The sequence below is a fragment of the Cucurbita pepo genome, chromosome LG05 (genome assembly GCF_002806865.2).
Source record: "Cucurbita pepo subsp. pepo cultivar mu-cu-16 chromosome LG05, ASM280686v2, whole genome shotgun sequence".
Classification (NCBI taxonomy): Eukaryota; Viridiplantae; Streptophyta; class Magnoliopsida; order Cucurbitales; family Cucurbitaceae; genus Cucurbita; species Cucurbita pepo.
The window spans coordinates 3,590,028-3,616,199 of NC_036642.1; the positions used below are offsets into that span (position 1 = coordinate 3,590,028).

The window sequence follows — 26,172 nt, forward strand, 5'->3', positions numbered from 1 at the left end:
TCTGGAAATCAACGGTTGAAAATGATTATGACAGATCATCCCACGATCCTCCTCGTTCACTGACTTTGACTTGAATTGAGTTACAATTTTGATTGGTTGAACGGATCAGACTCAGAAAGCTTAAAATGAAACTTACCGCGTAATAACACTACCTGGAAATAATTGCTATTTTAAAAATGAAGCTGTTTTTGTTTTTGTATGTCAAATCCAGCTTTGCACTTTGCACTCCTTCTCTCCCTCTTCTTCTCGCTTCTACACTTCTAGGGTTTTCAGAACGCCGACTCGAGGCTCTTCCTCGTTTATCTTCTTCAAGTACTGTCGATTTGCTAATCCCAGGTAATTGTTCTTGGTCTTTTTTTGGAACCGCGGCTTCCCACTGGTATTAACGATTGGAAATGTTCTCACTGTATTTGTTTCTTTTGATCTGTACATCAATGGCTTGTTCGTATGTTGTTTTGATTTTTTTTATTTATTCGGATATAGATTTATGTGGCGGCCTTTAGTTTGTTTTTGAGTGTCTGGAAGGGGTGGAATTTGTTTGGAGTGTCGGGTGTATTATGATTTCGTTGAGAGTTCACTTCGATCTTGTGGAAATTTCTTGCCGTGTTTTGTATGGTCCGGGTCTCCGGCATGGCTTTAGCTTTACGTTAGTTGGAATAAGAGTGGGGTTCTTGTTAGATCAGTTGATGTTTGACTAGGGTTTTTGATGGTTCCTCTGTATTATTGAGGTTTTCGATGCTGTTTTTTTGTACGGTTTTCTTAACGAGGCTAGGAATTTCTTTAGACTTCTGGATTCTGGACTAGATCAGCTTGCGAGGTTTAAAGTGATTTGTGAGTGGGTACTTGTTAGAACTAATGATTGAACGGCGTTTTTTTTTTTTTTTTCACGTGTTTAGGTGAAATATGGCAATGGAAGTTACACAGGTGCTTCTGAATGCTCAGGCAATCGATGCGTCTGTGAGGAAGCAGGCAGAAGATAGTTTGAGGCAATTCCAAGAGCAGAACCTCTCCAGTTTCTTGTTATCTCTCTCTGGTGAACTAGCGAATGAAGAGAAGCCTGTTGATAGCCGTAAATTAGCTGGTTTGATACTTAAGAATGCCTTGGATGCTAAGGAACAGCATAGGAAGTTTGAGCTTGTCCAAAGATGGTTGGCATTGGACGGCAACGCCAAAGCCCAGATAAAGACATGTTTGTTGAGTACTCTTTCTTCACCTGTGGCTGATGCTAGGTCAACAGCATCCCAAGTTATTGCTAAAATTGCGGGCATTGAGTTGCCTCATAAGCAGTGGCCTGAATNTGGACGGCAACGCCAAAGCCCAGATAAAGACATGTTTGTTGAGTACTCTTTCTTCACCTGTGGCTGATGCTAGGTCAACAGCATCCCAAGTTATTGCTAAAATTGCAGGCATTGAGTTGCCTCATAAGCAGTGGCCTGAGTTGATAGGTTCACTTTTGTTGAATGTCAATCAGCCATCAACTCATGTCAAACAAGCCACCTTGGAGACCCTTGGTTATTTGTGTGAGGAAGTTTCTCCGGATGTGATAGATCAAGATCAAGTGAACAAGATATTGACAGCTGTTGTGCAGGGTATGAACTCGGCAGAAGGGAACAATGATGTCCGACTTGCTGCCACTCGATCTTTGTATAATGCTTTAGGATTTGCTCAGGCAAACTTTAGCAATGATATGGAGCGTGATTATATCATGAGAGTTGTTTGTGAGGCCACACTATCACCTGAAGTGAAGATAAGACAAGCAGCTTTTGAGTGCTTGGTATCTATTGCTTCGACATACTATGACAAATTAGCTAGGTACATCCAGGATATTTTTGGCATTACTGCAAAGGCTGTTAGAGAAGATGAAGAACCTGTTGCACTTCAAGCTATTGAGTTCTGGAGTTCTATTTGTGACGAGGAGATTGACATCTTGGAAGAATATGGGGATGATTTTACTGGAGATTCTGATATTCCGTGCTTTTATTTTATTAAGCAGGCACTCCCTGCTCTTGTGCCCATGTTGCTTGAGACACTTCTCAAGCAAGAAGAGGATCAAGATCAAGATGAAGGGGCTTGGAATATTGCCATGGCCGGGGGTACGTGTCTTGGGCTGGTTGCACGAACTGTTGGAGATGACATTGTCCCACTTGTTATGCCATTCATTGAAGAGAACATTACCAAATCTGATTGGAGGCAGAGGGAGGCAGCAACTTATGCATTTGGTTCCATTCTGGAAGGACCTGCCCCAGAAAAGTTAATGCCAATTGTTAATGTAGCCTTGACATTTATGTTGACTGCCTTAACCCAAGACCCTAATAACCACGTGAAGGACACAACTGCATGGACCCTTGGACGGATATTTGAATTCCTTCATGGTTCGAATGTGGATACACCCATAATTAATCAGGCAAATTGTCAACAGATCATAACAGTTTTGCTCCAGAGCATGAAAGATGTTCCAAATGTCGCAGAGAAAGCCTGTGGTGCTCTCTATTTTCTTGCTCAGGGTTTTGAAGATGTTGGTGTATCATCTCCTTTAACTCCCTATTTCCAAGAAATTGTTCAGACCCTCCTCTCTGTTACTCACAGAGAAGATGCTGGTGAATCACGTTTGAGGACTGCTGCATATGAAACATTGAATGAGGTTGTGAGGTGCGCAACTGATGAGATGGCCTCAATGGTGCTGCAACTTGTACCGGTCATCATGATGGAGTTGCACAATACTCTTGAAGGGCAAAAACTTTCGTCTGATGAAAGGGAGAAACAAGGTGAATTGCAGGGTCTGCTTTGTGGATGTCTACAAGTTCTTATTCAGAAGCTAGGTTCAGCAGAGCCAACCAAGTATATGTTCATGCAGTATGCAGATAATATGATGGGTCTTTTCCTTAGGGTCTTTGCTTGTAGAAATGCTACGGTTCATGAGGAGGCAATGCTGGCCATTGGTGCCCTTGCTTATGCAACAGGCCCAGATTTTGCTAAATACATGACTGAGTTCTATAAATATATTGAAATGGGGCTTCAGAATTTTGAAGAGTACCAAGTTTGTGCTGTCACCGTTGGTGTTGTAGGGGACGTATGCAGGGCTTTGGAAGATAAGATTTTGCCTTACTGTGATGGGATTATGACTCAGCTGCTTAAGAATTTGTCTAGTGATCAATTGCATCGCTCTGTGAAACCCCCTATTTTCTCATGCTTCGGTGATATAGCACTTGCCATAGGGGAGAATTTTGAGAAGTACTTGATGTATGCCATGCCAATGCTCCAGCGGGCGGCAGAGTTGTCCGCACATACTGCAGGTGCTGATGATGAAATGACTGAGTACACCAACTCCTTGAGAAATGGCATTTTGGAGGCATATTCAGGGATCTTCCAAGGTTTCAAGAGTTCTCCAAAAACTCAGCTCTTGATCCCTTACGCTCCTCATATACTCCAGTTTTTGGATAGTATATACATGGGGAAAGACATGTGAGTTCTTTTCCGATCTCTGTNTGGATAGTATATACATGGGGAAAGACATGTGAGTTCTTTTCCAATCTCTGTTNAGTTCTTTTCCGATCTCTGTTTCTGTATTTGGATTGAAATTTTGTTTATGTTTGTTGATTGCTGGACTATTTTTGTAGGGACGAGGTCGTGATGAAAACTGCCATCGGTGTCCTTGGAGACCTAGCAGACACGCTGGGAAGCAATGCTGGTTCTTTGATTCAGCAATCTGTCTCAAGCAAAGACTTTTTAAGTGAATGCTTGTCCTCAGATGACCATTTGATTAAAGAATCTGCTGAATGGGCCAAATTGGCCATCAGCCGTGCCATTTCTATTTGAGGATTTTGCTAGTTGGCATATTCTATTCATATTTGGAGTCCTTGCATGCATTTGGGTGTGTTGAGTCGGGGTCCAAGATTGCATCTTACGAGTCGTCGTCACTTATAGTCAACAGAAGCTGTTCACTCCCAGTTGTCACTAACTCTTGCATCATCATCATGAAAGCATTGCTAACTATTGCATTAGCAACATGAAGTCGGTACATCTCATTTTGTCATGGTGGAAAGCTGGAGGAGGCATCCATTTAAGTACTGTCATCATTCATTCATCATACAGCTGGGTCGGTTCGAACATATCTCTTCTTCGAGATAAATGCCCAGCCTTGTGGTTCTGGGATATGTTGAAAATGGATGAATGAGTGAGTACACAGAGGGAGTTGTGTTTGCCTCCTTGTTATGCCCCGCTTATAGGCACCCTTGTGCTACTCTATGAACTTCTACTTCCTTTAGCAGTTGTTCTATTTAAGGACTTTATCCATTCATATTTTTGTTTAATTTTTTCTGCATCAGTCTTATGAATTTCATGGTCCGGTTGTATTCATCTCTTTCTCTCCACTTCATATTGTAAACCTTTGAGGACAGACACACCTTCATACCAATATACCGTTAAGGGCATCATTCATGTACGTTCGTTCATTCTTTTTGGTTAGCTTCATTATGTAGCTGTGTTCTCTGCATGATATGTAAAGCTTTACAGAAACATCACAGAATTGTGATGGGTGAAAGGCTGAAACGCCCGTGTTCTTCCAGTTCGGTTGGCTTGTTTATACCTCCTTTTCTTTACTTCGAAGGTCTGTTTGTGAATAAATGTTGCCTTGGTTTGTTCTGCATATTTGAACTCAAAATGTTTGCAGGCTCTTCTATGTTTGAATGAAGACGATGATAATGATGTGCCTATTGTGCACATTTTCACTATTGCATTCGGATGAAGTGACCGAGGAAGGCTTCCTTCGCACGTTAGAGGTAAAACCCTTTTGACCGCTCATTCTTGAACTAACGTCATTTCATTTAGGCACTTGTAGAATAGCTTCCTTCTGGGACTCGTTCGATGTAATTATGAAAATTTAAGGTCTAAGCTTATAGTTTTGATGTTCGAATGCTAAGCGGATTTTTTATGGTATCAATTNGGTGGAAAGCTGGAGGAGGCATCCATTTAAGTACTGTCATCACTCATTCATCCTACAGCTGGGTCGGTTCGAACGTATCTCTTATNGGTGGAAAGCTGGAGGAGGCATCCATTTAAGTACTGTCATCATTCATTCATCATACAGCTGGGTCGGTTCGAACATATCTCTTCTTCGAGATAAATGCCCAGCCTTGTGGTTCTGGGATATGTTGAAAATGGATGAATGAGTGAGTACACAGAGGGAGTTGTGTTTGCCTCCTTGTTATGCCCCGCTTATAGGCACCCTTGTGCTACTCTATGAACTTCTACTTCCTTTAGCAGTTGTTCTATTTAAGGACTTTATCCATTCATATTTTTGTTTAATTTTTTCTGCATCAGTCTTATGAATTTCATGGTCCGGTTGTATTCATCTCTTTCTCTCCACTTCATATTGTAAACCTTTGAGGACAGACACACCTTCATACCAATATACCGTTAAGGGCATCATTCATGTACGTTCGTTCATTCTTTTTGGTTAGCTTCCTTATGTAGCTGTGTTCTCTGCATGATATGTAAAGCTTTACAGAAACATCACAGAATTGTGATGGGTGAAAGGCTGAAACGCCCGTGTTCTTCCAGTTCGGTTGGCTTGTTTATACCTCCTTTTCTTTACTTCGAAGGTCTGTTTGTGAATAAATGTTGCCTTGGTTTGTTCTGCATATTTGAACTCAAAATGTTTGCAGGCTCTTCTATGTTTGAATGAAGACGATGATAATGATGTGCCTATTGTGCACATTTTCACTATTGCATTCGGATGAAGTGACCGAGGAAGGCTTCCTTCGCACGTTAGAGGTAAAACCCTTTTGACCGCTCATTCTTGAACTAACGTCATTTCATTTAGGCACTTGTAGAATAGCTTCCTTCTGGGACTCGTTCGATGTAATTATGAAAATTTAAGGTCTAAGCTTATAGTTTTGATGTTCGAATGCTAAGCGGATTTTTTATGGTATCAATTTTGAGTTTTCGTTGGCCTAAAAATTTGGATTCTACGTGGTTGACATTTGAAAATTTTTGAATTGTTTTTTAGCAACGGACCAATTTGCTCACTTGGGCACTGCTCAAATCTGATATGAATATTAATATATTTTTGTTATAAATATAATATTAATACGTTGATAACGAATTCTTTGTAGTGCGCCATTACGGATCATAGAGAATTAAAAAAAAAAAAGAAAAAAAAAGCTAATGATATTTTAAAAGCTCATTTTGCATAGCAAGAATATAAATAAAGTTAAAAACACAGCATAATTCATTATTTTCCCCTGATTATCGTGTGATATAATTATTCATTAAAAAAATTTTGTCCTTTAATATTCATATAATTTAGTAATTAAATTAAAAGTTATTTTTAAAATTATAATGAATTTGAATTATATTTCTTATATGCTGATGGAATGTTCTATAAATTTAAAATAATTAACACTTTTGATAAGACTTTTTACAGTAGAAATTAAATAGNTGCAGGCTCTTCTATGTTTGAATGAAGACGATGATAATGATGTGCCTATTGTGCACATTTTCACTATTGCATTCGGATGAAGTGACTGAGGAAGGCTTCCTTCGCACGTTAGAGGTAAAACCCTTTTGACCGCTCATTCTTGAACTAACGTCATTTCATTTAGGCACTTGTAGAATAGCTTCCTTCTGGGACTCGTTCGATGTAATTGTGAAAATTTAAGGTCTGAGCTTATAGTTTTGATGTTCGAATGCTAAGCGGATTTATTATGGTATCAACTTTGAGTTTTCGTTGGCCTAAAAATTTGGATTCTACGTGGTTGACATTTGAAAATTTTTGAATTGTTTTTTAGCAACGGACCAATTTGCTCACTTGGGCACTGCTCAAATCTGATATGAATATTAATATATTTTTGTTATAAATATAATATTAATACGTTGATAACGAATTCTTTGTAGTGCGCCATTACGGATCATAGAGAATTAAAAAAAAAAAAGAAAAAAAAAGCTAATGATATTTTAAAAGCTCATTTTGCATAGCAAGAATATAAATAAAGTTAAAAACACAGCATAATTCATTATTTTCCCCTGATTATCGTGTGATATAATTATTCATTAAAAAAATTTTGTCCTTTAATATTCATATAATTTAGTAATTAAATTAAAAGTTATTTTTAAAATTATAATGAATTTGAATTATATTTCTTATATGCTGATGGAATGTTCTATAAATTTAAAATAATTAACACTTTTGATAAGACTTTTTACAGTAGAAATTAAATAGATAAAAGTTTAATTTAATTTATTGAATACTAAAGTTTAGAAACGAAATTGTTACTTACTTTTTTTTTTCTTTAGTTTATTTTAAGAATTTAATCTCGAGTATTGTAAGAGGAGATAGTTGTGGTGTGGTCTTAGTGGCCAAGAAATCAGCTGCTTCGCATTACACAGTATGTGCTAGCTAATGGATGTTTGACGAGCAAGATCATGCCACGTGTTATACCGCCGCTTTCAATAGACCGTGAGTTTCATCTTTCGCGCGCTCTCTCTCGCGTCAGGTTTTACCTTTCTTCAATCTTCCATCTCCAAGGTCTCCCCCTTATCTCTGCTCATTCAATTCCCTTTCAGATTCAATCGCCTCGCCATGGCGGAGTGGCAGAGCTTCTCCAAACCGCCATGGCGGAGTTGTCAAGTTGATCTCTGTAGTTGTCTCTTTTAAAGAAGACAACCTCTCTACGTCTCGTACTACCGCTATTTCCATTCAGGAATCCGCCGGAGGAGCTTCGGCATCAAGGTAATCGAAAGCGACCTGGCTGTTTTCCGGTCGGGTTCGGGAGATTTCGGATTGGCGCACGAACATGGTAGTGTGAGGAATGGCGGTATTGGTGGGAGGGATTCCGATGATGATGATTGGGAAGGGGTGGAGAGCACCGAATTCGATGAGCTCTACAGCGCCGCAACTGCATTTGTGGCTGCATCTGCTTTCTCCCAAGGTCTCCAATGAAGTACGGTTGCAAAATTACATTGATGTCGTTACCGAGTGATATCCATCTTGGTTGGTTAGTGCAAGTGGGGTGAGNAAAAAAAAAGCTAATGATATTTTAAAAGCTCATTTTGCATAGCAAGAATATAAATAAAGTTAAAAACACAGCATAATTCATTATTTTCCCCTGATTATCGTGTGATATAATTATTCATTAAAAAAATTTTGTCCTTTAATATTCATATAATTTAGTAATTAAATTAAAAGTTATTTTTAAAATTATAATGAATTTGAATTATATTTCTTATATGCTGATGGAATGTTCTATAAATTTAAAATAATTAACACTTTTGATAAGACTTTTTACAGTAGAAATTAAATAGATAAAAGTTTAATTTAATTTATTGAATACTAAAGTTTAGAAACGAAATTGTTACTTACTTTTTTTTTTCTTTAGTTTATTTTAAGAATTTAATCTCGAGTATTGTAAGAGGAGATAGTTGTGGTGTGGTCTTAGTGGCCAAGAAATCAGCTGCTTCGCATTACACAGTATGTGCTAGCTAATGGATGTTTGACGAGCAAGATCATGCCACGTGTTATACCGCCGCTTTCAATAGACCGTGAGTTTCATCTTTCGCGCGCTCTCTCTCGCGTCAGGTTTTACCTTTCTTCAATCTTCCATCTCCAAGGTCTCCCCCTTATCTCTGCTCATTCAATTCCCTTTCAGATTCAATCGCCTCGCCATGGCGGAGTGGCAGAGCTTCTCCAAACCGCCATGGCGGAGTTGTCAAGTTGATCTCTGTAGTTGTCTCTTTTAAAGAAGACAACCTCTCTACGTCTCGTACTACCGCTATTTCCATTCAGGAATCCGCCGGAGGAGCTTCGGCATCAAGGTAATCGAAAGCGACCTGGCTGTTTTCCGGTCGGGTTCGGGAGATTTCGGATTGGCGCACGAACATGGTAGTGTGAGGAATGGCGGTATTGGTGGGAGGGATTCCGATGATGATGATTGGGAAGGGGTGGAGAGCACCGAATTCGATGAGCTCTACAGCGCCGCAACTGCATTTGTGGCTGCATCTGCTTTCTCCCAAGGTCTCCAATGAAGTACGGTTGCAAAATTACATTGATGTCGTTACCGAGTGATATCCATCTTGGTTGGTTAGTGCAAGTGGGGTGAGAACTTAATCTGTTTACTTCACCATCTTTACGTGCCCTGTTTTCTTCTCGTTTGTTTGTTTGCGTTTTTTGTTCTCTTTAGAAGTTGCTTTGAATGTCTGTGATGACCAAATATGGGAATGTTAATGGTAGAAGTAAAGATACTAAAGGACTAATCGTTGATATCTCAGTTCTAACTGGATTTGAAGCTTCGACTTCACAAAACTATCTCTCCTCGAACATTGACAAAAAAGTTATTGTTAATCAAGAACTCTATCCAAAAAATGAAGGTCAGTGTGCGGGAAATGCACCTATTCATGATTTTCTTATGTATTCTACTTCGTTAAGAGAAGCCCTTATTTGGGAACTACGTGGAGAAGGTCTAGCAGGGCATTTTGGCGAAGATAAGACCTTTGAACTTATATCTAATTGATTTTACTGGCCTCAAATGAGAATAGATGTCTTTATAACTATGTGAAGAGGTGCTTTATCTGTCTGGTTTCTAAAGGACAATGCCAAATATTGGATTATACAACCACTTTTGATATGGAATCTATCCGGGAAAGTTATGAAACGGATTACCTTGATGATAAAGATCAAGAGTAAAGAAAACTTGTTTCTAAACTCGTGATTCGAATCACTCCACAAGAAATTTGATCAATACCACTCGAATAACTCTAGCATGCAAGTTCTAAATGCAAGAATTTGCAAGTTAAAAACTTAGCTCTCAATCAAGCTAAAATAAAAACTCGATTTTTTTCAATTCTAAAATGTGTTTATTAACATGCAAAGACAAAAGAAGTGGAATTGCACCATGTAAGTTTGAGTATCACCGTTGGACAAGTTCCATAAATTCAACTATGAGTTCATTAATGGATCTCTGTTTTGAAGTTCCTTTGCACAACATGTAAAGAAGGTTCCAACATCTTATAGAATTTCTTTTGACGAGCCCACCATAGCTTGAGTATATGTGATTAAAGCTTGTTGTAACTTCTTGGCTCTTGTCCTTGTTGTAACTTTTTTTCATTCCAAGGACGATGTTGAGTAATATCTTTCCTAAACAATTGTTTTGAATGGTTGCAGACAGTGAAGGAAGGACCACAGTGCATTGGGCATTGGATCGTGGGGGCATTCTAATGTTGTGGAGCTGCTTGTTAGCAGGAATGCTGATATAGATGTAAAGGTACCTAGAACACATTTATATTCTATTTACTGATCAAGATCATCTGCGGGGTTTTCATACCAACCCGAGCCCAAGTCTTTACTCGGTGGTAGCTCTTGCCCGTGCCACGTTTCTTATTGAGCGTGGACTAATAGTATTAGACAGAAATGATTATATCTTAATTAAGGTAAAATTTCAAAGATCTGCAAATTTTATTTATCTTTTGAAAAGAAAAATTGTGCATTTGTTGTTGTGTTCTATTGGATCTATCCTTTGCTTCCTCTGTGAATGAAATTTTGTGCACCCTCTGACATAGGAAGTTGATGGCCAAACTCCATTGCATTATGCCATTGTTTGTGATAGAGTAGCGATCGCTGAATATCTTGTCAAGAACAATGCCAGCATTAATGAAAAAGACAATGATGGAAAGTGGCCTTGTGATCTTTGCGAGTTTAACTGGCCTTTCATGGTCTTAGTGGGAAAGTAGAGATTATTTCTCACGTCCCTTTTGAATGTAAATACTCCAATGCATGGCCCCTCCCAACAGCTTCATTATAGATAGTTTCAGAGTACTTATGAAGTTTACCTGTTTCATATCAAATGCTGAAGGCTGCAATAGTATCTATCTCATTGTTAATATTGTTATTTAGGAAATGAATGCTATGAAGTGGAAAATGGTGCCTTGACTTTATGTATGCCATCATTGTTGTAATTAGATCACAATTGTCTCGGTATGGTATCTGATCTAGACACCGAGTAGTGTACCAGCGAGGACGTTGGACCAAGGTGGATTGTGAGATCCCACTTTGGTTGGAAAGGAGAACAAAACATTCTTTGTAAACGTGTAGAAACCTCTTTTTAGTCGACACGTTTTAAAACCTTGAGAGAGGAAGTCCGTAAGGAATAGTCCAATGAGGACATCTCAAATAATGACTACTTTTTCGTAGTGTTTCATCTCAAATGATTCAATGTGCTGGATACAACTAATGAAGCACTAGCTTTTGGACTTGCAACCATTGAGTTTTGGATTTCTATTGGTTGTGATAAGGAGAGCTTTTGGATTTTGTTGGGGATTGGTGTTATTTTGCTAACTCTTATGCAACACTCCTTTTCCAGGTACATAGATGCCTATGATCTCCATTTTGATGTCGATTTCTCTATCTCGGGTGAGGTTTTAGGAAAGCTTGTACTACCTGCCTCGGTAATAGTTGCATGACTTGACTTAACTTGATAATTGCAGGTCTTAAATAGAACTCCGAGACAATCTCTTGATAGTTTAGTTAAGAATTGTTAATGCATAATTCTACAAATGTTCTTTTTTTCGTTCTTGTCTCTCTCTATTTACTTTTATTATTTATTTCGAGAGAACTATATGATAATTTTTATTGCTGTTTAGAGTTCGGGACGAACAAACTTATTTTAGATTTTAAGTTGATATAATGAATAATTTAAGATTTAAATTGGTGCAAAGTTTGAATTTATTTTTTCTCAAATTTATTTTGGTAGGAACTTGGAAGGGTTGTTCATTGTATTTGCGTTAAAAGCCTTAAAAATGGTTCAAATAAAGAGCATTCAACTTCTATGTGGGCCTAAAGTTATTATGCCTCATGTACTATGAATTGAGAAGCACTAATTACGACTCGGGATCGTACGTTCAAAATCTTTTTTTTTTCTTGATATCTCTAATCTCTGAGTGAGTGACCCGACTTGGCTAATTTGTGGGCTAATTCGTGGACACCTCGACTAATTTCAAGGAACAATCGTCTTTTCCTACTATATTATGTTGCTAAGATAACTCGTGATATTAAGTTTTAGACAGATAATCATCATTTCTCAATGTGAGATTAAACAATTTAGACTTTCAAAATAAAACGCCTCTACATACTAAAGGGATTGGCGGATATTGGCGGATTGGCGAACAATGGCGGAAATTGGCGCACAAAATCCCTTCTATATTTTCAGAGAAAGAGAATTAGAGTCATCGGTATGAAAATGATGTATAATTATTTTCATATAGGGGGACGGTTGATCTACTTCATGAATGGATAGATAAATATTTTTTTTACTGTGGTTACTGAATATCAAAAACTTATTACACAAAATTTTATTTTTTTAGAACCGTTAAAAAGTATAATTTTATTTCTCAAGGGTAAAAAAAAAAAAAGGACATTTCACTTATTTTACCGTAGGGCTTTTTTGTCAAAGATTTGTTTAGTACTTTTTTTTGTTAAAAAATAATAAAAAAATAATTTGTTTTCGTCTGGTCTAGCAAGGCAACAATAACGTTGTTATTTTATTGGTTTGACAAGTCAGACCTAAAATGCATCCGAAATGAAACCAAATGCATCCGAAATGAAACCAAATGCATCCGAAATTCACTCGTAAATTATTACATTGGAGCGAAAAATAAAATAAAATAAAAAATAAATTTAGTTTTTAGCATTTCAAGTCCAGCCTTTGCGCTCTTCCAGTTTCTTCTCCTTCTTCTTCCTCTCGCCCATTCCCTTCCTCTTCCTCTAGGGTTCCTCCAACTGCCGTCTTTTCGCTCTTCCACAGTCTTCTTCTTTCTTGCAATTCCTTCAATTCTCCCATTCCAGGTATTGATTTCTCTTCTACCTTCAAAACCCCCTTGTGTTTTTGGTCATTGGGTTTCATTTTGCTTACTGATTTTCTGCCTTTTTGATCTGTGCATTTTCTATTCAATTTCTCCCGATTTATGCCTTTTCTGTTTTGTATCTTAAATTGGATTCAGTTCTCGATGTATTTCCTATTGCCTTGGGAGTATCAGTGTTTTTGTTTTTTATTTTCAAGTGTGACGAGTTTGTTGCAGTGGTCTGTGTCATTACATTCAGCTCATTTCGATCCTGTGAAATTTTGTTATCGTTTTTATTTGTTGTGGTTTGAACTGGAAGCGCTTTAATATCGGCGTACACGGTGGGTTAATTTAACTTTAACGGCCGGATTCTCCATAGATCACCTGCAGTTCAATTAGTTTTGTGATTGTTTGGTTGCGCTGTTGAGATTTGAGATCTGGGTTTAGGTTCTTTGTATTTGAGTTTTGTGATTGATTGATATATTTGGTTTTTGTCTTTTCTTTTAAGATTTCTTAATGAGCTTTTAGGATTTGCTGATTATTTGTGTACTAAATGGATTTGTGAAATTTAAGCTGTGGTGCAAGTACTAATTGTCTCAATTAACAATTTATAGACAAATTATTTCTGTCTTTCAGGTGAAATATGGCATTGGAGGTTACGCAGGTTCTTCTGAATGCACAGTCAATAGATGCAGCTGTGAGGAAGCAGGCAGAAGACAGTTTAAGGCAATTCCAGGAGCAAAACCTTCCTATTTTCTTGCTGTCTCTCTCTGGTGAATTAGGAAATGAGGAAAAGCCAGTCGACGGTCGTAAATTAGCAGGTCTGATACTTAAGAATGCATTGGATGCCAAGGAACAACATAGAAAATTTGAGCTTATTCAGAGATGGTTATCCCTGGACAGCAATGTGAAGACCCAGATAAAGACTTGCTTGTTGAATACGCTGTCTTCAGCAATAGCTGATGCTAGGTCCACATCTTCTCAAGTCATTGCGAAGATTGCAGGCATTGAGTTGCCTCATAAGCAATGGTCTGAATTGATAGGTTCACTATTGTTGAATGTTCATCAACAATCATCACATGTCAAGCAAGCGACCTTGGAGACTCTTGGTTATTTATGTGAGGAAGTTTCTCCAGACGTGATAGATCAAGATCAAGTGAATAAGATATTGACTGCTGTTGTCCAGGGAATGAATGAATCTGAAGGAAACAATGATGTTCGACTTGCTGCTACTCGGTCACTGTACAATGCCCTTGGGTTTGCTCAAGCAAACTTTAGCAATGATATGGAGCGTGATTATATCATGAGAGTTGTTTGTGAGGCCACACTATGTCCTGAAGTGAAAATACGCCAGGCAGCTTTCGAATGTTTAGTTTCAATTGCATCAACATACTACGACAAGTTAGCTCGCTACATCCAGGATATTTTTGGCATTACCGCAAAGGCTGTTAGGGAAGATGAAGAACCTGTTGCTCTTCAGGCCATTGAATTCTGGAGTTCTATTTGTGATGAGGAGATAGATATCTTGGAAGAGTATGGGGATGATTTTACTGGGAATTCTGATACACCGTGCTTTTATTTTATCAAGCAGGCACTACCTGCGCTTGTGCCTGTGTTACTTGAGACACTTCTTAAGCAAGAAGAGGATCAGGATCAAGATGAAGGGGCTTGGAACATTGCCATGGCTGGGGGAACATGTCTTGGGCTAGTTGCACGGACGGTGGGAGATGATATTGTTCCGCTTGTGATGCCATTCATTGAAGAGAACATAACAAAATCAGATTGGAGGCAGAGGGAGGCAGCCACTTATGCTTTTGGTTCAATTTTGGAGGGGCCTGCTCCAGAAAAATTAATGCCCATTGTTAATGTGGCCTTATCGTTCATGCTGACTGCCTTGACTCAAGATCCAAATAACCATGTGAAAGATACGACAGCATGGACCCTTGGACGGATATTTGAATTCCTTCATGGCTCAAATATAGATACCCCCATTATTCATCAGGCAAACTGCCAACAGATCATTACAGTTTTGCTTCAGAGCATGAAGGATGTGCCAAATGTCGCAGAGAAAGCCTGTGGTGCCCTCTATTTTCTTGCTCAAGGTTATGAAGATGTTGGGCCGGCATCTCCTCTAACTCCATTTTTCCAAGAAATTGTTCAGTCCCTTTTGGCTGTTACTCACAGAGAAGATGCTGGGGAATCACGTTTGAGGACCGCTGCATATGAAACATTGAATGAAGTTGTGCGGTGCCAAACTGATGAAACAGCTCCAATGGTGTTGCAACTGGTTCCTGTAATTATGATGGAACTGCACAATACTCTTGAGGGGCAAAAACTTTCATCTGATGAAAGGGAGAGACAGGGGGAACTACAAGGCCTGCTTTGTGGGTGCTTACAAGTTCTTATTCAGAAGCTAGGATCATCAGAGCCTCATAAGTATGCCTTTATGCAGTATGCGGACCAAATAATGGGACTTTTCCTAAGGGTATTTGCTTGCAGAAATGCCACTGTACATGAGGAAGCAATGCTGGCGATTGGAGCCCTTGCCTATTCAACTGGCCCAGATTTTGGGAAATACATGACCGAGTTCTATAAATATTTAGAAATGGGACTCCAGAATTTTGAGGAGTACCAAGTTTGTGCCGTCACTGTAGGTGTGGTAGGGGACATATGCAGGGCGTTGGAGGATAAGATTTTGCCGTACTGTGATGGAATTATGACTCAGCTGCTCAAGAATTTATCCAGTGATCAATTGCATCGTTCCGTTAAGCCCCCTATTTTCTCTTGCTTTGGTGATATAGCACTTGCTATAGGGGAGAACTTTGAGAAGTACTTGATGTATGCCATGCCCATGCTTCAAAGGGCAGCAGAGTTATCTGCACACACCGCAGGTATTGATGATGAAATGACCGAGTATACAAATTCTTTGAGAAATGGGATTTTGGAAGCATATTCAGGGATCTTCCAAGGTTTCAAGAGCTCTCCAAAAACTCAGCTTTTGGTCCCTTACGCACCTCATATACTTCAATTCTTGGATAGCATTTACATCAGAAAAGACATGTAAGTTCTTTCTGAGCTCTCTCTCTCTCTCTCTCTCTTTCTCCCCCTGTGTGTGAATATGTGTTTCCATAAAGTGGAATTGTTTGTTTGATGTTTTCATACTTGTTTTTCCTGCAGGGATGAAGTTGTTATGAAAACTGCCATTGGCGTCCTTGGAGATCTAGCGGACACACTGGGGAGCAACGCTGGTACTTTGATTCAGCAATCTGTCTCGAGCAAAGACTTTTTAAGTGAATGCTTGTCCTCCGATGACCATTTGATTAAAGAATCTGCTGAATGGGCAAAGTTGGCCATCAGCCGTGCCATTTCAATTTAGCCTTCTGCTGGTTGGCAAATTCTTTTTTCTTGTTTTTGTCACATTTGAAGTCCTTGCATGCATATGGGTGGGTGTGTTGAGTTGGGGTCCGGATTGCATCTTACAAGTCTTCACTCACAGGGCAACAGGAAGCTGTTCACTTCTAGTTGTCACTACTAACTCTTGCATCATCATGAAAGCATTGCTAACTCATGCATTAGCAGCATCAAGTCGGGTTCTAGTATGTCATGGTAGAAGTAGGAGGAGGGTGCGCGCCATTAGCTCCCCCAGTTCATATGGCGTGGTTGATTCAAATTGTATCTCTGACTTGAGATAGTGTCCAACCTAGTGGGGTATGGTTTTGGGTTGTGGAAATGGATCGAGTACAAGGAGTTGTGTGTTCACTCACTTGTTCTGCCCCTGCTTAGACCCNTCGAGTACAAGGAGTTGTGTGTTCACTCACTTGTTCTGCCCCGGCTTAGACACTCTCGAGCATTTTTCTCTGAACTTCTACTCTAGCGATTCTAGTTATAAGGAGTTTTTACCCTTTTGTTTATTTTTTCTGCATCAGTCTTGTGAGTTTTCATGGTCTGGGTGTATTCTGGTCTTTCCTGTGAAATCCTCCTATAAATTACACCTCGTTTGGTTCAGTTGCATAGCACCATGAAGGGTCATCATCATATCCTATATTTGCATTTCATTTGGTCGCGTTTTGTAGCTCCACATACATGATGATCAATACGGTGAATTTCACGAAATCGTTACATCCCTCAGGTCATTTTTGAAGTACAGTCGTCCGAGTCTGCTTTTTCTTTATTTGTTCCTTTTTCCATCCGATATCTTGTTATTATTTTGGCAATGATGATATGTATTAGAAACATCACAAAAGTTGTGATGTTTGCGTTTTTGGATTCAGTTTTTGGGTTGTGTGGGACTTCTGCTCGCCTACCCGGTCGAAAGTTGAGTTTTTTATGGACCTGTATATATTATTTGTACAAGGAAAGTTTTGATGATTGGAAATTTGAGGGTGCCAAAGATTATATTCCTTGTCAAGTTCTGTTACCATGGCTTAATTTGGATGCATTTTCAACATTTCCTCTCCTCTCACTCCTGAAGTTTACTTCTAAAACAAGCCATTACATTGTTAGGTACTTGGTTGTTTATATTATTCGTTTCTTCCACTGACTAGNGTTTTTACCCTTTTGTTTATTTTTTCTGCATCAGTCTTGTGAGTTTTCATGGTCTGGGTGTATTCTGGTCTTTCCTGTGAAATCCTCCTATAAATTACACCTCGTTTGGTTCAGTTGCATAGCACCATGAAGGGTCATCATCATATCCTATATTTGCATTTCATTTGGTCGCGTTTTGTAGCTCCACATACATGATGATCAATACGGTGAATTTCACGAAATCGTTACATCCCTCAGGTCATTTTTGAAGTACAGTCGTCCGAGTCTGCTTTTTCTTTATTTGTTCCTTTTTCCATCCGATATCTTGTTATTATTTTGGCAATGATGATATGTATTAGAAACATCACAAAAGTTGTGATGTTTGCGTTTTTGGATTCAGTTTTTGGGTTGTGTGGGACTTCTGCTCGCCTACCCGGTCGAAAGTTGAGTTTTTTATGGACCTGTATATATTATTTGTACAAGGAAAGTTTTGATGATTGGAAATTTGAGGGTGCCAAAGATTATATTCCTTGTCAAGTTCTGTTACCATGGCTTAATTTGGATGCATTTTCAACATTTCCTCTCCTCTCACTCCTGAAGTTTACTTCTAAAACAAGCCATTACATTGTTAGGTACTTGGTTGTTTATATTATTCGTTTCTTCCACTGACTAGTTGACTTATTTTCATCTTTTTCATAGTGTCTCTGTTCATGGCCATTATGATCATTAAATTATGTCATTTTAGGCACATTTTCATTCTTTAGAAGATATAGTAAGAATCGGATCTTCATAAAACAAATCTCTTCTAGTACTATTCTCTCTGGCCTGGCATGCAAGAACAATAGAAACTTACGTAATTTATCTTTAGTTTTGATACCCAAGATCAACATGAGAATCATCATGTAATGAAGTCAATTTTCTTTAGTGGTTCTGGATCTTTTCCTTTCTACTTTATGATTCTTAGTTTCCAGAAGGAAGCCAACAGCTTATACTCGACTATGATTGGATGTACACATACTGATCTGTTGAATCTGTAATTTACTTTTTGTCCCTCGATCTCTCACTTCATTTTGTTCTCATTTCGTTCTTTTGTATCGTTGCTTGAATGCATAACACTTGATTGACCCGACTTTTTGAAATGTGCATCATTGGTCCTTTTCTTTTTTGGTTTCGACTCGTCGCGCATTTCAGTCGTGATGTCTTAAGCAGGTTCCTGAGCCATTTTTTTTTTCTTTTTGTTTTTGGTGGAAAATTCTGCCACATTGTACCGATTGGGACCCCTTTATCTGTAAGCAATTCTTTAATCAACTTTAGATGGCGTTCAGATGATCATAGACTCTGGTTTTGATGTATTTTATAATACTCATAATTTCTTTGCTTTGATCTCTCTTAATCTGTTCTTATCTGTCTTGATCACTTTATCCCTCTAGTTCCATTTTTTATCTGTCTTATTGGCTCATCAACAAGTTTCAATCATGCAACCATGAAGCCTTCTTCTGACATAAACTCTGGCTCATCATTCATATTTCACATTCAAAAAATGCTCAAACTTCCCCCCAGTGAGGCCACAAGCATTAGATAGATGACTGTATCCATTGATTTAGGCTTTATTACAAAAGGTCTATCCCATTTGATAAAGCTAATATACATTCTCGTTCCATAACAAATATATTAGTAATGACGGAAACTTGTTATTCTAAACATAACTTAATTACTTAAAGTATTTTCATTAGACGTGTTGAACTAAAGTAAAGCTAAAAGATATTGTTATTATTGAGCTCATAAGCCTAGGTGAGGCTATGTCAAGGCTTTCCATTGCCGGGCTTCTTGCGGTCATGCCGGTTATTGGCTCTAGGGTCATCATAATCAACGTCAAGTGCCAGTTTTCTCGCCTTCATTTGGAAGCTAGAAACCTTTCCAAATTTGAGGAAGAAAAGAAACCAAATCATTTAGTTAGTTTGGAAGGAACAGTTCATATACGACATCCTCGAAGATAGAGTCATCATAAAAGTCGCATGCATACAGTAATACTTAGCAATACCTTGAAGATAGAGTTGTTTGCAATCTTGACGTTCATGAGTGGATCGACCATTCCTAAACGAAAAAAGAAATCGTTAGCATCATCACCGACACAACCAACTCGAATGAAAGACCAAAACAGAAGTAAAAAGTTACCCGAAGAGAACAACCCAACAACAAAGACCAAAAGGAGGAGAAGAAGAAAGGATTTGATGAGTTTTGAAGCCATTTTGGTTTGTTAATTCTGTAGAGATAGAGAGGTAATTTGTAGGAAGCAAAAGGTGAGTTAGGCTCTTATCCGTATATTCCAAGAGGAAATGGGACAGCAATTCACAACGCCATTTTCATGGTGCTTCCTCTCAATTGCTACACAATCGCATTAACTTTTGCCCAATCCCCTTAAAGTCAAGTCTTCCAACTCTTCGGGATTAAAGAAAGAAACTCGATCGTTTTGATTCAAATAGGTCACCTATTCAAAAATATATCGAGTATTCGACTACTAGGGTTAGATAAGTTATTTTAGGACACAAGATTAAAAAAAATACGATTTTGCTATCCGTGATGGATCAACTACACTGTATGTGATGTCCCACATTGGTTGGGGAGGAGAACAAACCACCACTTATAAGGGTATGAAAATCTTTCCCTAACAGACGCATTTTAAAGCCTTGAGGGGAAACCCGAAAGGAAAAGCTCAAAGAAGACAATATCTGCTAGCGGTGGGCCTGAGTCGTTACAAATGGTATCAGAGCCAGACACCGGACGATATGCCAGCCTTCTCGCTCTTCCCCGAAGGGGGTAGACACGAAGCGGTGTGCCAGTAAGGACGCTGGGCCCCAAAGGGGAGTGGATTTGGGGGTGATCCTACATCGATTGGAGGAAGGATAGAGTGCCTGCGAGGACACTGGCCCCAAAGGGGGTGGATTGTGATGTCCCACATTGGTTGGGGAGGAGAACAAGCCACCACTTAAAGAGGACAATATTCACATTACGAATATTAACTTCTCTATATTGTTGTACTCCAGATAATCATCATGGGTCCAATGGACGACTTTAAAAGTAATTCACCACTCTGTGGTTCAAAAAAACACGATTTTAATACATGTGATGATAATTATGCATAAGAAGAAGAAAAACGATTATTAAACCTACCAGCACACATCAACATCGAGAAGAAAAACGATTATTAAACCTACCAGCACACATCAACATCGAGAAGTCAAATCTATTTTTATTTTTTCATTGTTATTTAAAATAATTTATGCATATTTCGGCTCATGTTACGACATAACTTATTCGAATCGATAGCGTTACATATTTTATTATAATATTAATTTGATTGAATATTATGGTTTGAACCAAATTTAGGATCTATATTTTTTATAATTATTTTTTATTATTTATTTTTAAACAATTTTTAAAAAATATATTTTTTTAAGTAAATAAGGTTTTACTTAAGATGGGCTTGGGCCTCAATGACAGAAAAGCCCAAATAATTGTTACCGGTAACTCGCCGGGTCAAATCAGTTCACTCGGTTCACTTCGTCCTCTCCCTTCGCGTATTCTGTATCTGTCTGCTACCGTTGAAGCTAGCTTGTTTGGCCGCGAAACTCTCTACAATGGCGGCTTTCCTTCTTCTCTCTTCTCCTTCTTTCACCTGCCACAGGTTTTTTCTTTTCCCTTTCTTCATCCGTTTCTCAGGGAACATTTTGAAACTTTAATCTTCTTTTTCAGAATTCGTATTCCTGAGGTTTTCTTTTTTAACTGGTTCGTTGTTTTTTGAATTATGGGAAATCTGACCTCTGAATAGCGTTGATGCAGTTATCGGTTATGTATTTTGATTCTACTAGTGAATTTGTTGAAATTGGAATGCTGTTGCTTGCATATCCATTAGTTTATACTTTTAATGTCATTTCTAGGTTGGTGGCAGCGAGTTCAAATGTTTCCTTATGACTCTTATGTTTTTGAGATGTGTAATGTGGAGGAAGTTTGTGGTTTCGCTGCTAATTTATCGTGAGTGAATTTGCTGCAAAATAGTAAAATTCTGTCTCTGTTGATGTTGAGGAAATGAGAAAAAAGAGCTATTATATCATTATATGTTACTGTTTCGAAGTTTGATTGTGGTGTAATTTGACAACACTTCGGATTACAGAGTTGCTACTGTCTTTTCTGCTGATTACATTTGTTTTTTAGTCGGTATATGCTTCGGCTACTGTAAAATAGTTGATGAAGATGCTCTAAGCAATTTTAGGAGATCAATTATTCTAATTCTTTTTCTTGAACATCTTAGGATGAGCGAAATCTGTCTTTGCATGCAGTCCTTGCAGTTGCAAAAGGGCACCACATGCTCCTCAGTTAGCCTCCAAAAACAGAAATGTAATATCAAGCTTTATGCGGTACCTGTTAGAGCCTTTTCTTGTCGATTTGCGTCGACTGGTTCTGCTTCTAGTAGAGCTGATTTGGGCAGTCAGAGGAAACATATTGCTTCTGCCTTCACTGTTCCAAATGGGTATCAGAGGTTAGGACCAAATTTAGTAATTTCATTATTGTCTTTGAGAAATGCTGTCAAGAGTTGTGTCTGTCTTTCAGATAAGATATTGAATGATTGCTTTATAGTAGGGCTGGTCACATGCACTACCGTACTGATGGGAACAGCACGAGTGAATTTGAGGGTCAGTTGGACGAATTATTCAACGAAGTCAGAATGCTGATTGTTAGCGGAAGGAAGAATGATGCTGTTGAGCTACTTCAAGCAAATTATGAAGCTGTAAAAGAACAGATGGAATCAGGTGCTAGTGGCATTGAACAAGCTGCTGTTCTTGACATCGTGGCTTTGGGGTATATAACTGTTGGAGACTTGAAGTTTGTTGCTTCTATACTGGATATAGTAATTTCTTTTTCCCTTACCATCTATACAATAGTTGATTTGAACAATTCAGTGCACCTCTGTTCTGTGCAACAAGGATTATACTCATATGACTTGGGATTTTTTTCTGTTTAGGTTATTATCTAGCCATAGTTACTCTCTGGGGACTTTCATGTGTAAAAATTCTAGTTCAAGTACCTATAAACTGGCATTTGTTGGTTGAGTCGTTTGGCCCATGTTGTATTGATTGTATGATAGCCGGTAAGGAGGCAGGGTCAGAGACCATGCGCATGTATAGGTGTGAGATCCAACATCGATTGGAGAGAGGAACGACTGTCAGCGAGGACACTGGGCCCCGAAGGGGGTGGATTGTGAGATCCCACATTGGTTGGAGAGGGGAACGAAACATTCTTTACAAGAGTGTGGAAACCTCTCCCTAGTAGACGTGTTTTAAAAACCTTGAGGGGAATTTCGATAGGGAAAGTCAAAAGAGGACAATATCTGCTAGCAGTGGGCTTGGGTTGTGACAATAGGACTCAGCAATTCCTTTCCACTTGATGGCATTTTAATTCTGTTTCAAAAATTATATGAGTATGTCTGGGCCTTATTCTTGCTCAAGGCAAGCACACATGGTCATCTAGCAATGCATTCACATTTTTTTAGCTGATTTTGGAGTAATAAAGAGGTAGCTTTTAATGTTTACTATTCTTACGCTCCAAAAGTATTCCATACTTATACAGCCAAAGTTTCAACTGGTCAATCTTCTGGACTCCCTTCAATTTTCTCCTGAGTAACTTGATTCTCTTCTTGTTTCCTTCTTCTGATTAATTTTCATATATGCAGTTGAACAGCATTGTTGACAGTCTGAAGGACAGTGAACCTTTTCTGGATTCAGTGCTTCTGCATATGGGGAGCATGTACTCAACTTTAAAAAAGTTAGAGAAATCAGTGTCTGCGTACAAAAGGGCTATTGACATCATAGAGAAGAAAAGTGGTACGGAAGATTTTGGGGACACTTATTTAATTGTCGATCTAATGCTTTAATGATTTTGCTCAAGTTCTCCTGTTTCAATTTATTTTTCTGATTTAATACATCTATAGCCTCCTTAATAGCTACAAAAGCAACCTTGGGGCCGGGTAGAGAGTACCCGTGCCTAAAAGCTACAAAAGCAAAACCTTCCAATTGTTAATAATGTCTCACCACCTTAAATAAGGTTCTCTTGATGATCTCATAAAGAAGAAAAATAAACTTTGGTGGACTTTATCATGTTTTTCACTAGTTTTTATATTCCTATTTAAATCTTCTTACAATGAGTCCTTTGCAGGCCAAGACAGTAGCTTTCTCATCACTCCAATTTTAGGGATGGCCAAAGTTCTTGGTACCAATGGAAGAACTACCAAAGCAGTAGAGTGTTACCATCGTGCAATTTCAATTTTGGAATCAACCAGAGGCTTTGAGGACGAGGATTTGGTTATACCTTTATTTAGTCTGGGCAACCTTTTGCTCAAAGAAGGAAAAGGCAAGGATGCCGAAACTTGTTTTGCTAGGTACGATCTCTCGCCGTCTCTCCCTCTTTGCTTCAAACTATTCACTTACTTTTATGGTTCTATATAGGATTATGAACATATACAAAAAGTTATATGGAGAGAAAGATGGAAAAGTTGGAATGGCTATGTATTCTCTGGCTAATGCGAAGTGTGCAAGAGGTAATTTTGTGTATACTTGTGTCATCTTTCGAACACCAGCAAGATTGTTCATTTGCTGAATGTTCTCCCGCTTTTCCACAGGGGAAGCAGACGAAGCTATTACCTTATATAGAAGAGCTTTGCAGATTATAGAGGATTCAAATTATATGGCTTTAGATGACAGCGAGATGGAGAAGATGAGGATTGATTTGGCAGAACTACTACATGCTGTAGGAAGGTAATGTCATTACTGATATTGGGATTTCTTCTTTTACTCTGCCCGGATGTTATTGCTCAGATTTATGGCTCTGAAAACGTCTTCAAACGTCTTCAAACATAATTATTTGAACCCAAATAACTGAAATAGAAGATAAAAATTGTAACCGCGCCAGCCCACCACTAGTATATATTGTCCTCTTTGGGTTTTCCCATTCGGGCTTCTCTTCATGGTTTTTAAAACACGTCTGCTAGGGAGAGGTTTCCACACCCTTATAAAAAATGCTTCGTTCATCTTTTCAATCGATGTGGGATCTCACGATCCACCCCCCTTCGGGGCCAGTGTCCTCACTTGCACTCGTTTCTCTCTCCAATCGATGTGAGATCTCACAATCCATCTCCATTAGGGACTCTGCAGATTTCACAATCCACCCCTATTAGGGACTCAGCATCNCCCCCCCTTCGGAACTCAATGTCCTTGCTGGCACACCGTCCGGTGTCTAACTCTGATACCATTTGTAACAGCCCAAGTCCAAGCCCACCACAAGCAAATGTTGCCCTCTTTGGGCTTTCCCATTCGGGATTGCTCTTAAGGTTTTTAAAACACGTCTATTAGGGAGAGGTTTTCACATCCTTATTATAAAGAATGATTTATTCCCCTCTCCAACCGATGTGAAATCTCACAATCCACCCCCTTTCGAGTACCAGCATCCTTGCTGGCATTCGTTCCTCTCTCCAACCGATGTGAAATCTCACAATCCACCCCCTTTCGAGTACCAGCATCCTTACTGGCATTCGTTCCTCTCTCCAACCGATGTGAAACATCTTCAAACATAATTATTTCAACCCAAATAACCAAAATAGAAGATAAAAGTAAAAAAAAAAATGATAATAATTCTCAAGTAATTCAGGTACTTGGACTCTCTCTCAAGCCTAAATCAATTCTTGCATTTATAATTAATTCTTAACTTTGGCTAATAATTAATATGCTCTTGCTATTCGGATAGTATTCCTAACTACCCAAGTGTTCATGAATTCCTGGAATGGATTGTTACAGACGGAAGGAAGGCAGGGAACTTCTGGAAGAGAGCTTGTTGATCAATGAAAAGTCGAAAGGAAAAGACCATCCCAGCTCAGTGAAACACCTTGTAAACCTTGCAGCTTCTTATTCACGGTCAAAGAATTACGCCGAGGCCGAGCGTTTACTGCGAATCGGATTAAACATTATGGTAAAAGCAGTGGGACCAGATGATCAATCAATTACAAACCCAATGTTGAATCTCGCTGTCACTCTTTACAATCTAAAACGAGACGATGATGCCGAGCAACTTGCACTAGAAGTCTTGCGAATACGGGAAAATGCATTCGGAAAAGATTGCCTTCCTGTTGGTGAGAACTGAGAATTGCTTCTATTTCTACTTGATGGATAGTGATCTTAGATCATCTTCACATAAGCTCCTCTTTCTATTGAACTGCACGCAGGTGAAGCTCTAGATTGTCTGGTTTCCATTCAGAGCAGGCTCGGAAAGGACGAAACCGAGCTACTGAAGCTGCTCAAGAGAATTCTAAGAATCCAGGAGAAAGCGTTCGGGTACGAGGCAAAAGAAGTCATTGACACCCTCAAGAAAATAGTATTCTACATGGATAAATTAGGATTGAAAGATGAGAAGTTTCCAGTTCAGAAACGACTGTCCATGCTTCGAATGAAATTCAAGAACCAGATGCAATACTAACGGTACTCATCACTCATCCATCTTTCTTAATCTTGTGATTATATTTTCCCTTCTTTAAGTTAGAGATGAGGTTTCTGGGTTAACTATATACATAGATTGCATATACTTCGATGGTCGTATCGATTTAGTTATGATATATCCCGAGCTTACTTTGAATTGTGATTCTATGTAGTTCCTAAAAAGAGTTATAATATATCCCGAGCTTGCTTTGAATTGTGATTCTATATAGTTCCTAAACAGAGTTATGATATATCCCTAGCTTACTTTGAATTGTGATTCTATGTAGTTCCTAAAAAGAGT

The 26,172-nt window shown here is 38.7% G+C and overlaps 4 protein-coding genes and 1 long non-coding RNA gene across 17 annotated transcripts in view; 4 read left to right on the forward strand and 1 right to left on the reverse strand.

Moving 5' to 3' along the window:
- The window catches only part of LOC111795208 (nephrocystin-3-like), a 29,650-nt gene extending 3,508 nt beyond the window's left edge, over positions 1 to 26,142 (forward strand). Inside the window, exons 3-12 of one of the 4 annotated variants that reach the window (XM_023677500.1) lie at positions 664 to 668; positions 20,957 to 21,037; positions 21,690 to 21,889; positions 21,988 to 22,258; positions 23,081 to 23,231; positions 23,563 to 23,785; positions 23,853 to 23,944; positions 24,026 to 24,161; positions 25,197 to 25,528; positions 25,622 to 26,142. In XM_023677500.1, coding sequence (XP_023533268.1) covers positions 664 to 668; positions 20,957 to 21,037; positions 21,690 to 21,889; positions 21,988 to 22,258; positions 23,081 to 23,231; positions 23,563 to 23,785; positions 23,853 to 23,944; positions 24,026 to 24,161; positions 25,197 to 25,528; positions 25,622 to 25,872 — 1,742 coding nt within the window. In that variant the 3' untranslated portion in view covers positions 25,873 to 26,142. Of the gene's footprint in view, positions 1 to 663; positions 669 to 20,918; positions 21,038 to 21,661; positions 21,890 to 21,987; positions 22,259 to 23,080; positions 23,232 to 23,562; positions 23,786 to 23,852; positions 23,945 to 24,025; positions 24,162 to 25,196; positions 25,529 to 25,621 lie in introns of those variants that run through there. The other 3 variants (XM_023677501.1, XM_023677503.1, XM_023677502.1) reach the window with 3 other exon arrangements.
- LOC111795206 (importin subunit beta-1) lies at positions 192 to 4,564 on the forward strand. 2 transcript variants are annotated; one of them, XM_023677498.1, is made up of 4 exons: positions 192 to 336; positions 897 to 1,229; positions 1,372 to 3,462; positions 3,618 to 4,564. In XM_023677498.1, exons 2-4 carry the CDS (start codon positions 904 to 906, stop codon positions 3,814 to 3,816), a joined length of 2,616 nt encoding a protein of 871 aa, XP_023533266.1. In that variant the 5' UTR covers positions 192 to 336; positions 897 to 903; the 3' UTR covers positions 3,817 to 4,564. The 2 variants fall into 2 exon arrangements, with proteins under 2 accessions (XP_023533266.1, XP_023533265.1); XM_023677497.1 differs by having other exon boundaries at positions 897 to 1,179; positions 1,322 to 3,462.
- LOC111795211 (acyl-CoA-binding domain-containing protein 2-like) lies at positions 7,468 to 11,557 on the forward strand. 9 transcript variants are annotated; one of them, XR_002815172.1, is made up of 3 exons: positions 7,468 to 8,009; positions 10,157 to 10,256; positions 10,552 to 10,930. XR_002815172.1 is itself a non-coding variant. In XM_023677507.1 (3 exons), exons 1-3 carry the CDS (start codon positions 7,936 to 7,938, stop codon positions 10,720 to 10,722), a joined length of 336 nt encoding a protein of 111 aa, XP_023533275.1. In that variant the 5' UTR covers positions 7,470 to 7,935; the 3' UTR covers positions 10,723 to 10,969. The 9 variants fall into 9 exon arrangements, 2 of the variants coding, with proteins under 2 accessions (XP_023533275.1, XP_023533274.1); XR_002815173.1 differs by lacking the exon at positions 10,552 to 10,930 and adding an exon at positions 11,352 to 11,557 and having other exon boundaries at positions 7,469 to 8,009; XM_023677507.1 differs by having other exon boundaries at positions 7,470 to 8,009; positions 10,166 to 10,256; positions 10,552 to 10,969.
- LOC111795207 (importin subunit beta-1-like) lies at positions 12,680 to 16,609 on the forward strand. The gene is made up of 3 exons (XM_023677499.1): positions 12,680 to 12,832; positions 13,465 to 15,888; positions 16,006 to 16,609. The coding sequence occupies exons 2-3, from the start codon at positions 13,472 to 13,474 to the stop codon at positions 16,202 to 16,204; spliced, it is 2,616 nt and encodes an 871-aa protein (XP_023533267.1). The 5' UTR covers positions 12,680 to 12,832; positions 13,465 to 13,471; the 3' UTR covers positions 16,205 to 16,609.
- Positions 18,934 to 19,575, reverse strand: LOC111795213. Its single transcript, XR_002815176.1, has 3 exons — positions 19,528 to 19,575; positions 19,394 to 19,446; positions 18,934 to 19,265 (listed from the first exon to the last, which is right to left on the reverse strand). It is a non-coding gene; the product is annotated as an uncharacterized LOC111795213 (long non-coding RNA).
- Positions 26,143 to 26,172: the final 30 nt, after the last annotated feature.